Source organism: Aquarana catesbeiana, linkage group LG02 (genome assembly GCF_042186555.1).
Source record: "Aquarana catesbeiana isolate 2022-GZ linkage group LG02, ASM4218655v1, whole genome shotgun sequence".
Classification (NCBI taxonomy): Eukaryota; Metazoa; Chordata; class Amphibia; order Anura; family Ranidae; genus Aquarana; species Aquarana catesbeiana.
In genome coordinates, this window is record NC_133325.1 from 34,987,542 (window position 1) to 35,001,634 (window position 14,093).

General features: G+C 42.9%; 1 protein-coding gene across 1 annotated transcript; it reads left to right on the forward strand.

Moving 5' to 3' along the window:
- The first annotated feature begins 11,247 nt into the window (after positions 1-11,247).
- On the forward strand, positions 11,248-12,195 carry LOC141129716 (olfactory receptor 51E1-like). The gene has a single exon (XM_073617809.1). It carries the CDS (start codon positions 11,248-11,250, stop codon positions 12,193-12,195), a length of 948 nt encoding a protein of 315 aa, XP_073473910.1.
- The last annotated feature ends 1,898 nt before the right edge of the window (positions 12,196-14,093 follow it).

Below are 14,093 nucleotides of genomic sequence, written 5' to 3' on the forward strand. Positions count from 1 at the left end.
ACAGTGTTGTTGCAATACCACCACCACCACCAAAGTCCAATTTTTCTGCCCCTGTTCAACAGGTGCATGTAATTACAATTCTTGATCTAATATTTCACAGCAGGGCCGTTTCTGCGCCCACCAAGACTAACTGTGAGGACTTACAGTGTTGTGGCACCAGCACCACCACCACCACCACCACCAAAGGCCCAATTTTTCTGACCCTGTTCAACAGGGGCATGTAATTACAATTCTTGATCTAATATTTCACAGCAGAGCCCGTTCCTGCGCCCACTAAGAGTAACTGTGTGGGCTTACAGTGTTGTGGCAACACTAACACCTAAGGCCCCAATTTCTGCAGAGTATATAGGGCAGGCCCCTACTTTCAAACATCCAACTTACAAACGACTCCTACTTGCAAACAGAAGGAGACAACAGGAAGTGAGATGAAATCTACCCCTAGAAAGGGAAATTCTCTCCTGTAAGAGTTAATATGGGAAAAACGTGTCTCCTTTCCACTGATGCTTTATCACCAATCCTTGTTTCACTAAAAACCCCAAATTGTCAAAAAACATTTGTCATTTGGACAGAAAGTGAGGTAAAATCTTCTGAAGAGGTGCACAGACAGCAAACAAATGTCACAGGGGTGATAACCCTTCCCTATGTTTTCCAAAAAGCTTAAAAATAGATTTTCTTGGCTGGAGCTACACTTTAAAAATGTACCAGTAAATGTACCAAAAAATTACAAACAGATTCTACTTAACAACAAACCTACAGTCCCTGTCTTGTTTGCACCGCCTGTATACTGCTGTTCAGAGGTCCTGGGGCCCCACGCCTTTCCTTTTTTTAATTTGGGTGCGGGGTTCCCCTTAATATCCATACAAGACCCAAAGAGCCTGGTAATGGACTGGGGGGTACCCATGCCGTTTGTCTCACTGATTTTCATCCATATTACCGGGACCGGACATTACATTAAAGCTGTAAGCAATTTTAAATGACTTTTATTACTTTAAAAATGTAATTTTGTGCAGGGACTGTTCTAAGCACAGGAAACACGCTCCACTTTACAGGCATACTATAGACACCCCCCAGGTACGATATTTAAAGGAATATTTCACTTTTTTTTTTTTTACTTTAACCACTTCAGCCCCGGAAGGATTTACCCCCTTCCTGACCAGAGCACTTTTTCCAATTTGGCACTGCGTCGCTTTAACTGCTAATTGCGCAGTCATGCAATGCTGTGCCCAAGCGAAATTTGCGTCCTTTTCTTCCCACAAATAGAGCTTTCTTTTGATGGTATTTGATCACCTCTGCCGTTTTTATTTTTTGCGCTATACACGGAAAAAGACCGAAAATTTTGAAAAAAAATGATATTTTCTACTTTTTGTTCTAAAAAAAATCCAATAAACTCAATTTTAGTCATACATTTAAGCCAAAATGTATTTGGCCACATGTCTTTGGTAAAAAAAATGTCAATAAGTGTATATTTATTGGTTTGCGCAAAAGTTATAGCGCCTACAAACTAGGGTACATTTTCTGGAATTTGCACAGCCTTTAATTTATGACTGCCTATGTCGTTTCTTGAGGTGCTAAAATGGCAGGGCAGTACAAAACCCCCCCAAATGACCCCATTTTGGAAAGTAGACACCCCAAGGAAATTGCTGAGAGGCATGTTGAGCCCATTGAATATTCATTTTTTTTGTCCCAAGTGATTGAATAATGACAAAAAAAAAAAAAAAAATTACAAAAAGTTGTCACTAAATGATATATTGCTCACACAGGCCATGGGCATATGTGGAATTGCACCCCAAAATACATTTAGCTGCTTCTCCTGAGTATGGGGATACCACATGTGTGGGACTTTTTGGGACCCTAGCCGCATACGGGGCCCCGAAAACCAATCACTGACTTCAGGATTTCTAAGGGCGTACATTTTTGATTTTACTCCTCACTACCTATCACAGTTTTGAAGGCCATAAAATGCCCAGATGGCACAAACCCCCCCCAAATGACCCCATTTTGGAAAGTAGACACCCCAAGCTATTTGCTGAGAGGCATGTTGAGTCCATGGAATATTTTATATTTTGACACAAGTTGCATGAAAGTGACAATTTATTTATTTATTTATTTTTTTTTGCACAAAGTTGTCACTAAATGATATATTGCTCACACAGGTCATGGGCATATGTGGAATTGCACCCCAAAATACATTCTGCTGCTTCTCTTGAGTACGGGGATACCACATGTGTGGGACTTTTTAGGAGCCTAGCCGCGTACGGGCCCCCGAAAACCAATCACCGCCTTCAGGATTTCTAAGGGTGTACATTTTTGATTTCACTCTTCACTGCCTATCACAGTTTCGGAGGTCATGGAATGCCCAGGTGGCACAAACCCCCCCCCAAATGACCCCATTTTGGAAAGTAGACACCCCAAGCTATTTGCTGAGAGGCATGGTGAGTATTTTGCAGCTCTCATTTGTTTTTGAAAATGAAGAAAGACAAAAAAAAAATTTTTTTTTTCCTTTTTTTTAATTTTCAAAACTTTGTGACAAAAAGTGAGGTCTGCAAAATCCTCACTATACCGCTCAGCAAATAGCTTTGGGTGTCTACTTTCCAAAATGGGGTCATTTGGGGGGGGTTTGTGCCACCTGGGCATTCCATGGCCTCCGAGACTGTGATAGGCAGTGAAGAGTGAAATCAAAAATTTACGCCCTTAGAAAGCCTGAAGGCGGTGCTTGGTTTTCGGGGTCCCATACGCGGCTAGGCTCCCAAAAAGTCTCACACATGTGGTATCCCCGTACTCAGGAGAAGCAACAGAATGTATTTTGGGGTGTAATTTCACATATTCCCATGGCATGTTTGAGCAATATATCATTTAGTGACAACTTTGTGCAAAAAAAAATAAATAAATAAATAAATTGTCACTTTCATGCAACTTGTGTCACAATATAAAATATTCCATGGACTCGACATGCCTCTCAGCAAATAGCTTGGGGTGTCTACTTTCCAAAATGGGGTCATTTGGGGGGGTTTGAACTGTCCTGGCATTTTATGCACAACATTTAGAAGCTTATGTCACACATCACCCACTCTTCTAACCACTTGAAGACAAAGCCCTTTCTGACACTTTTTGATTACATGAAAAAATTATTTTTTTTTGCAAGAAAATTACTTTGAACCCCCACACATTATATATTTTTTTAAAGCAAATGCCCTACAGATTAAAATGGTGGGTGTTTCATTTTTTTTTTTTCACACAGTATTTGCGCAGTGATTTTTCAAACGCATTTTTTGGGGAAAAAACACACTTTTTTACATTTTAATGCACTAAAACACACTATATTGCCCAAATGTTTGATGAAATAAAAAAGATGATCTTAGGCCGAGTACATGGATACCAAACATGACATGCTTTACAATTGCGCACAAACGTGCAGTGGCAACAAAATAAATACATTTTTAAAAGCCTTTAAAAGCCTTTACAGGTTACCACTTTAGATTTACAGAGGAGGTCTACTGCTAAAATTACTGCCCTCGATCTGACCGTCGCGGTGATACCTCACATGCATGGTGCAATTGCTGTTTACATTTGACGCCAGACCGATGCTTGCGTTCGCCTTAGCGCGAGAGCAGGGGGGGCAGGGGTGCTTTTTTTTTTTTTTTTTTTTCTTTATTATTTTTTTGCTTTTTTATCTTATTTTAAAACTGTTCCTTTCATTTTTTTTTTTTTTTTAATCATTTTTATTGTTATCTCAGGGAATGTAAATATCCCCTATGATAGCAATAGGTAGTGACAGGTACTCTTTTTTGAAAAAATTGGGGTCTATTAGACCCTAGAGTTCTCCTCTGCCCTCAAAGCATCTGACCACACCAAGATCGGTGTGATAAAATGCTTCCCCAATTTCCCAATGGCGCTATTTACATCCGGCGAAATCTAAGTCATAAAATGCTCGTAGCTTCCGGTTTCTTAGGCCATAGAGATGTTTGGAGCCACTCTGGTCTCTGATCAGCTCTATGGTCAGCTGGCTGAATCACCGGCTGCATTCTCAGGTTCCCTGTTGAGACAGGAGAGCCAGAGAAAAACACGGAAGACGGTGGGGGGGGGCATTCTCTCCCACTGCTTGTAAAAGCAGTCTAGAGGCTAATTAGCCGCTAGGATTGCTTTTACATGAAAGCCGACCGCTGGCTGAAAAGAATGATACCAAGATGATACCTAAACCTGCAAGCATCATTCTGGTATAACCACTCAAAGTCGTGAATGGTGTACCTGAAGACAAAAAAATGGTTAACAATAAAGCACAGTAAACGGTTAAGTATAAAAAATTGCATACCTGAAAAGCAAACATGATAAAACATAATAACAATAAAACATTGCAGAATAGAATACAGTAAAAAAGAGCAGAACAATAGAGAGAATAGAGAGAGAGAGAATAGAGAGAGAACAATAAAACGACAACTATTATTTTTTATTTTATGTTTTTGTTTGTGGTTTTTTTTTTTTTTTTACACTTTTTTTGTAACTGTAACTTTTATAACTGTAACCGGTTCCAGGTTCGGGTCTCTCAAAATGCGATGGCATCTTGGGAGACCCTGTGAAAGTGTGTCCTAGTCTGTGAAATGCTGTACCCTATGCTAATACTCAACTAGTGAATGGTAGCGTTCAAAACATTCACCAATGCAAAGACCAGGATTGACAGGAGGGACAATAATAGCGGGTGTCACGCCTATATCCGCGTTTGCTGCAGACACAACATCTTTTTTGGGGGGTTCGTTGGGTAGGGGTACTCGGGAGGACATAAAAATGCCTCTCATGCAGCCGACTGCATTTGGTTGGGGATGTGAATGGGGGAAGTACGGGCGCTGCAGAAGTGGTGGGTTCCCAATTAGTAGGATTGGCGAATGCAGCAGGAAGGGCATTATGGGCACGACGGGCCTGTGTTTGTCTTCTTGGTGGCAGCGGGACACTACTTGTGCTTGCCACCTCACCAGCTTGAACTGCACTTATGGGACTCGCCATGTCACCAAGTGTTACTGCAGTGCTGGTTTGACTACGACCGGGGTGTACTAGGCCGCTGGTGCTTGCCAGTTCACCAAAACGCTACAAAAAAAACTGTTAGCGATCGCAGGGATCAGGCCTGACTCTGCGAACGCTGCAGTTATGCGTTTAGTGTTTTGTAAGTGACAGTGATCGATCGATACTGCACTTGGGTGGGCTGGGCTGGGCCGGGCGGAGGGGCAAAACGCAGGTGCTAGCAGGTATCTGGGCTGATCCCACTAACACTGCGTTTTTGGGAACCCTAAACTGCTGGGGACGCCAGTATAGATCTGATCGGATCAGATATTGATCAGTTCAGATACTATACCACTAAGGGAAGTGTACGGTGCGTGCGTGGGTGTTAGCGCGACCGACGCTAACCTGACGCTGCCTGGGGCTGGTGCTTGGCAGTTCACCAAAACGCTACCAAAAAAACTGTTAGCGATCGCAGGGATCAGGCCTGACTCTGCGAAAGCTGCAGTTATGCGTTTAGTGTTTTGTAAGTGACAGTGATCGATCGATACTGCACTTGGGTGGGCTGGGCTGGGCCGGGCGGAGGGGCAAAATGCTGGTGCTAGCAGGTATCTGGGCTGATCCCGCTAACACTGCGTTTTTGGGAACCCTAAACTGCTGGGGACGCTAGTATAGATCTGAACGGATCAGATATTGATCCGATCAGATACTATACCACTAAGGGAGGATACGGTGCGTGCGTGGGTGTTAGCGCGACCGGCGCTAACCTGACGCTGCCTGGGGCTGGTGCTTGCCAGTTCACCAAAACGCTACCAAAAAAACTGTTAGCGATCGCAGGGATCAGGCCTGACTCTGCGAACGCTGCAGTTATGCGTTTAGTGTTTTGTAAGTGACAGTGATCGATCGATACTGCACTTGGGTAGGCTGGGCTGGGCCGGGCGGAGGGGCAAAACGCTGGTGCTAGCAGGTATCTGGGCTGATCCCGCTAACACTGCGTTTTTGGGAACCCTAAACTGCTGGGGACGCTAGTATAGATCTGAACGGATCAGATATTGATGCGATCAGATACTATACCACTAAGGGAGGCGTATGCTGCGTGCGTGGGTGTTAGCGGTACTGGCGCTAATCTGACGCTGCATGGGGCGACGCATATCACCGCCGGGCGATCGGGGGGATAAACCTTTATTCGGTAATAAACGGCGGGTGCCCTGACACTATAAAAAATAAACGAACTAACCAGCGTCACCCGTAACGGTTATACGGTGATCAGTGGTGAAAGGGTTAACAAGGGGGCAATCAAGGGGTTAAAACATTTATTAGATAGTATATGGGGGTCCATGTCGCTATAAAACGCTGACGGCGAACCTAAATATTTACGTCCCTAACTAGCGTCACCAGCGACACTAATACAGCGATCAGAAAAATGATCGCTTAGCGACACTGGTGACAGGGGGTGATCAAGGGGTTAAAACTTTATTAGGGGGGGTTAGGGGGGTATCCTAGACCTAAAGGGGGCCTAACACTCACTGCCCTAACACTGTAACTGTCACAAACTGACACCAATACAGTAATCAGAAAAAAAGAAAAAAAAAAAAACCTGCTTGGTGTCAGTTTGTGACAGGGGGGGGTGATTGGGGGGGGATCGGGGGGCGATCGGGGGGGGGATCGGGGTGTTTTGTGTGCCTGGCATGTTCTACTGTGTGTGTGTGTGTGTTGGTGCACTCACATACCTGTCTTCTCTCCTCGGGCCGGAACGGAAATTACCGAGCCGAGGAGAGATGACATCATTTCCTCTGCCTCTGTGTACAATACAGAGGTAGGGAAATGATCCCATTGGCTGGGAGCGATCGCGAGGGGGGGGCCACGAATGGATGGCCTCCCCCTCACCACCGATCGCCGGGGGAGATTTGCCGATCGCCGCAGGCACCGGGGGGGGGTCCGATCGGACCCCCCACCCGCGGGCAGGCAAGGACGTACCTGTAAGTCCTTTTGCCTGCCCGTGCCGCTCTGTCGACGTACATCGTCGTGCGGCGGTCGGCAAGTGGTTAAGCATCATTAAAATCACTGCTCCCGAAAAAACGTCCGTTTTTAAAAAATTTTTTGCATTGATACATGTCCCCTGGGGCAGGACCCGGTTCCCCAAACCCTTTTTAGGACAATACCATGCAAATTATCCTTTAAAATGAGCACTTTTGATTTCAAACGTTCGAGTCCCATAGACTTCAATGGGGTTCTAACGTTCGTGCAAATTTTCGGTCCGTTCACAGGTTCTGGTGCGAAACGAACCGGGGGGTGTTCGGCTCATCCCTACTCCAGACCTGCTGCAAGCCAGCATCTCTGTTATCCCTAAGCCTGAGAAGGACCCACTTCAAGTTACAGGCCTATCTCCCTACTTAATTGTGACTTGAAATTATTTACGAGAATCCTGGCTGAACGAACAGGTTCTGTCTTCCAACACATAATCCCTCTGGACCAGGTCGGCTTCATCCACAACAGAGAGGCGCGGGACAACACTATTAGGATGATAAATGTGGTAGCAAGGGCCAAACGCCTTAACCTCCCTGGCGGTATGATTATTTCAGATTTTAGGTGCTGAAAGCGGTACCATTATTTTGCACAGAAATTTGGCGTTTTATATTGTAGGAATAGTTCACTTAAATCTGTCCAAACAAGAGTCTAGTAGACATCCCGGGTATGATAAAGTTTGAAAAACGAAATAAAAAATTATAATATAATAAATAACTATAAATAATTAAAACACATAATAATATAATAATAATAAAAATTATATAATAATGTAATCAAATCAAAAACACTGAAATTTGCTCAGTTCCAGAATTTTAGCTTTTATTACTTTTAGTGTTTGATGACGGATCTCCCCACAAATCACTATCGCTCAATTCTGCAAGTGATTATAATTTATTATCGCTTTTTTCTAGCTGGTCTAAAACCACTTTTGATGTAAAGAGACAGTTTTGGTTGCTATGGACAATCTCCAGTTTCCAGGCAGAAAGAACAGTTTTATATATATAAAACTGCATGCAGGACACTGGGCAGACCACTAGGGACAAAGGGGATGTGTAGTTATTTGATACAGTACTGTAATCTGTAAGATTACAGTATGCTGTATCTATACTGTGTGTTTCACTTTTGAATTTACCGCCGAACTCCGTCCCCATGCGTCGCAACGCTCGCAGGGAACGGAGCTCGGCACTGTGAATCGAGCGAGACACAGCGGCTTGCTGATCACAGCGGGGAGACATCGCAGGATCCTGGGGACAAGGTAAGTAAACTCTTCCTGGATCCTGCGATGCAAGCCCGAGTCTGGCTCGGGGATACCGCTTTTGGTATGTAAAATCCACCCCGAGCCAGACTCGGGAATACCGCCAGGGGGGTTAACGTTCCGCTCATCCTGTTGTCCACAGATGCCGAAAAGGCATTTGACAGGGTGAATTGGATTTTCCTACTGGCCACCCTGCAACGCCTTGGTATGCCGGCCTCCATTCTGTCCTGGATATCTGCCATATATTCTTCCCCTATCGCGTTGGTTAGAGTAAACGGGGTGGCTTCCAACCCCTTTAAGATAAGTAATGGTACGAGACAGGGGTGCCCACTCTCCCTGCTCCTTTTCACAATTTCCCTACAACCCCTACTACAACACATTAAGCTTAACCCGGACATCAGAGGACTTGAAGCAAGCACATACCACCATAAAATTGCTGCATATGCGGATGACCTGCTATTTTATATCTCAGACCCGCATACTTCTCTCCCAATCGTATTATAGGCAATACGTCAGTACGGGCAGCTATCAGATTTTAAAATCAACCTGCAAAAGTCAGAGGCGCTGAACGTCTCTCTTACCCCTAGCTCCCGGGCTTCCCTTAGTGGCAATTTTCCCTTCCGGTGGACTCCTCAAGCCATCCAATATTTAAGCACTAAAATCCCCTCTGACTTGCACCTCATTTACCAACTCAACTTTCAGCCACTCCTGAGCATGTTCTCCTCAGACCTAGACAGATGGAAGAGCCTGGCGATTTCCTGCTTTGGTAGATGCAATGTCTTAAAGATGAATATCATGCCGAGACTGCTTTATCTCTTACAAGCACTACCGGTTAGGATACCGCAGAACTTCTTTCGTAAGCTACGCAAAGTCTTTATTAGATATGTCTGGCAGGGCAAACCCTCGTGGGTCAAGAGATCTCTATTACAATGGCCAAGATCCAGAGGAGGGGTTGGTCTCCCTGACCCAGCCTTGTACTACACAGCAGGCCACATGAACAGAGTGGTAGACTGGTGCAGGCATTCATCACATAAGTTATGGGTCGGTCTAGAACAGGAAACAGTACCATTCCCCCTTGGGAGCCTACCCTGGAGTGGAACTCCTTCTTGCAGATTCTCCTCTTCCCAACCATTAATTGAGCCCACCCTACAGGAGCTTCACAGGTACTTTAGGATAGCGGAGACGTCCAGTTTCCCCTCCCCACTGACAACTATAATTGGACACCTGGACTTTTTACTGGTCCTTTCTGATAGGTCCTTTCGGCTCCACTCAGATCAGAGCCTAGTTAGAGCCTCCTCCTTCTGCAGAGTTTTTGTGAAACAACTATTAATAGATACAGATGATTGCCGTGTTGTATTCATTGCTTATTTGTATAATCCGCATTCCTTAAATAAAGAATTTAAAGAAAAAAATAAATAATAAACTGAGGGTGGGGCCACACGGTGACGTTACCAGGTGACCCCGCCCCCCCCCTTTGACGCATGGGGACAGTGCTATTCGGCTGCTAGCGGGGTGGTTTTAACCCCTGAAAAAGGGTTAAAAGCGCCGCTGCGGCGGCGCTTTGCTGGTGGGTTTGCGGTGCTGCTCCATTGTTTTCAATGGGAAGGGGCGCTTTAGGAGCGGTGAATACACCGCTCCCATAGCGTTGCAAAGATGCGGCTTGCAGGATTATTTTTCCCGTCCTGCAAGCGCACCGCTCCAATGTGAAAGCCCTTAGGCTTTCCTGGAGACACAGGAGAGGCTCTTTACAGGCGCTGTTTTTAGCGCTGTAGCGCCTGTAAAGTGCCTCAGTGTGAAAGTAGCCTAACTCTTTTTGAAGTTATGTGCTCTGGGGCAACAATTCTGGAACATCTTATTTCTACGCTCTCTATACTCTCTACTATTGATACATTGCCTCCCCAGGTCAGCCTCACTATATTATGGAATGGGAAAGAAGTCTATGACCATATAATAACTACAACTATAAGTTGCCCTTTACTATAAGTTGCCTATATGTGCAGGTCTGCTTTGACCAAAAAATGGCCTTCTCAGTGCCTCTTCCACACCATGTGTCCTCCACCTTTATACACTTATTACTCACCACAAAGCACAGCTGCACTTTTATTGTGGATTTATAACACCATTGCACTTTGACATTTTACAATGGACACTTTGGGGTTTATTTACTAAAACTGAAGAAGCGTACTAAATTTGGTGCAGCTGTGCATGGTAGCCAATCAGATTCTAACTTCAGCTTGTTCAATTAGGCTTAGACAAAATTTTGTGGAAAAAAAAAAGAAAAAAAAATCTTCATTTTGCAAAGAATTATGGGAAAAAATAACCTAAAAAAACTCACCGTGTCTCTTACTAAATAATTTGGACTGTCTACTTTCTAAAAAGGGGTCATTTTGGGGGGGTATTTGTACTGTCCTGGCTTGTTAGGGTCTCAAGAAATTAGATAGGCCTTCAGTACATCAAGTGTGATCAGGTGTGTCAATTTTCAATGTTTGACACCATAGCTTGTAGACCCTATAACTTTCACAAAGACCAAATAATTTACACTGATTTGGGTTATTTTTACCAGATATGTAGCAGTATAAATTTTGGCCAAAATTTATGAAGAAAAAGCTTTCTATTAACTTTTGATAATACTTCACATTTCATGTTGTATTTCTCCTTGGGAAATCTTGTTACATTAATACAAACTACTTTATTCTATTTCTGACACTAATTAGTCCATCAGAGGCAGCTGTAACAGATGTGGTCCATTGGGAAGACCTGGACGCAGTGACTGTAAAAGTTTCTAAATCTAGATTGTGAGTGAGGTGATATCTTTATGAAACCTATAAAAGCCCAACTGAATTCAGGAGGAAAGCAATGCGACAAATGTCGCACTAATATCCACAGGGCCTCTGTGAATTACGTTTTTACATTTATAGCATTCAGACTGAATAGAACATTTTAGGAATTGTTGCTTTTGCAAGACATTAATCCAAGTCATGAGCTTGTCTACGAAAAATGTCTCTGTGACCAACTTTGTTCTGATGGGGCTTGTTGAGATTGAATCATTTGGATATGTATGTGCTGTTTTGGCTCTTGCATTATTTTCATTCACGTTGTTTCTGACTTCTATGATTGTCTATGTAACCTGGACAGAGAAAAGCTTGCATGAACCTATGTACATCTTAATATGCGTCCTGGTTATAAATGTGATGTTTGGGAATGCATCATATTTTCCCAAGCTGGCCATTGACTTGTTCTCTGGATGCTCAACCATCTCATACACAGGATGTCTCTGTCAATCTTTCTGTCTCCAGCTTTATTCATGGGTTGAAATGTATACTTTTACGGTAATGGCCTATGATCGATATTTGGCTGTAGGCCACCCCCTGAGATACCACACTCTGATGACCAACGGTACAGCTAAGAAAATATCACTTGCCATATATGTTTTCAATGTCGTGATAATAATTGTGAGCGTATTGCTGACATTAAGGCTAACTTTTTGTGGGGTAAATATCAACAATGTCTTTTGCGAGATTGTGTCTATACAACCGCTTGCTTGTAACGATATAACAATTAACGTCCTCTATGGAACATCTTTGGCCCTGTTTAATTTCATTAGCTGCTTGCTTGTAATAATGTACTGTTACATAAGAACAGTCATCATTTGTCTGAAACTTTCTGCAGAATCCTCTAAGAAGGCTATGCATACATTGATGACTCACATATTGGCCTTCTCCATTTATATTGTCTTGGTCTTGTTCATTGTTTTCAGGTACAGTCTAAGCACAGGTTCTGTATTAACAAAAGTAGATATTATCATACCTTTGATCGGTACCGGCATAGCTACTTCTGTAAACCCTCTAATCTACGGGATCAGGACCAAAGCTCTCAGAGAAAAAATTGTATGCAACTTGTATAAAATGGTTGGCAAACTAAAATAAATTTTTTAGCATCGATCTTACCATTGTAGAGATGTTATTTTTCTAACCTTTTTGGGATTCTATAGGAAACAGAGGGCTATAGTCCAGCCTGTTGGAGTATGCCTGTTACTTCTCTTAGCATGGATTGTACTGTCTCAGTCACTTGCTGGTTGAGCTCACTACAGCAGGGTGAGAAGTGCCATTCTGTGTTATGAGCGTTTTGTTTAGTATCCTGATTTTTTTTCTGTGAAGAATGATCCAAGAAGAGATAATGATTTTGTCACTTCTGGTTTCAGAGCTGTCATTCCCTGGCTGTTACACCCAGGGAAGTATATAGCCAAGCACGGCCTGTGCTTGGTTAATTGCTTTGGAGGGCAGGGGAGACATTAGGACTCCAATAGACCTCTGATGTCTCCATAAGGAGTACCGGTCACCTGCCCAAAGGTATCAATAAAGTTAAATGAAAAAAAATTAAAAAGTTTAAAACTAAAATAAATTAAAACAATATAAATAAATAAAAATCTAAATGCACCCCCCTATCCTGGTGGTGCATATGTGCAAATGGGTCAGGCACGCTTACGTAAATGAAACATTGTTCCTCAAGTGCTAAAAATGTGGATCAAAAATAATATGGGACAACCAAGCAGATTAAACTCATCCAGAGCCAGTGTAGCTGACCGATTACATATGGGAAATGTAGCATGGAAAACAACAAACCAGTGTACTTTGACAAAGCGCATGTGTGCGAAACACGTAGTCACAGCAACAGACAAGCTTGCGTTCCACGCTGGTTGACGGGCATCCACCTTCCTTCATTCCCTGTTGTCACCGCAGAGTGATGTCATCCAGGCGAGCTGATTCCTCGGCTCAGCTCCATGGCCACACCTTGGATCCGGCTTCTATCCCTCATAGCATGGACATTGGTCCCCCTCCATGTTCTATGGGCTGGTCTTCTGGATGGCATTAACCCCTCAACGCCCATAACAACCAGTGTGGTATCTTTAGCTTATTTATCCTTTTTATTCCTTTTATTTATAACCTTTACAAATTGAGGAAATAAACATCTTCTTATTTATGGTATGATTGACTTTCAATCATTTTCTTGCTTTGATTATTGAGCGCTGTCCACTGGTTTGTTGTTTTTCACATAAACAGTTATTGCACCACACGTGAGGTATCACTGTGAACATCAGATTGAGAGCAATAATTCTAGGACAATTAATAATAATTAACTTTAAACTGATGACCTGTAAAGATTTTTAAAGCATCACTTGTGGACATTTTTATGTACCGTAGCTTGTTGCCATCTCACGGGTATGCACAATTTTAAATCTTGACATGTTTGGTATCTATTCACACGATGCAACATCATCTTTTTTATTTTAACAAAATATTGGGTATTATTTTGTGTTTTTCCATACACTAAACTGTATTTTTCCTAAAAATATGTGTTCAATAAACTATTATGTGACATGAAATACTGCCACAGCCACCTTTTTATTCTCCAGGGCCTCTGCTTTCAGAACATATAATGTTTGGAGGTTTTTAAGTTAATTTCTAGCAAACAAATGCTGATTTAACATGTGTGTGAAAAATAAAAAAAATGCCCCAGACCGAACGTGGTTAATAAATGGTAGCTACAATAAAGGACATTCATTCCTCTGAGGGAACAGAGGTGTAACTGACAGAATGATCATACAGTATATAGAACATACTGTTCATATACACTGTGTAGGTATGCTACAAAATGATTCTAACATTCCAATGACAAAGTGCAGAAATCTCCTGTGCTCTGTGTGATGGGAACATCTTTCTGTTAACCTACACTGACCTTCACGTTGCTTGTTCTCCCATCACACTGCGGTTGCTTTTAGTTCTCACTGGAACATAAACAAGATCATTTTCATCGACCTCAGTCA

Coding starts and splice junctions, on each gene's coding strand:
- LOC141129716 (XM_073617809.1), top strand. CDS start 11,248: ATGAGCTTGTCTACGAAAAATGTCTCTGTGACCAACTTTGTTCTGATG.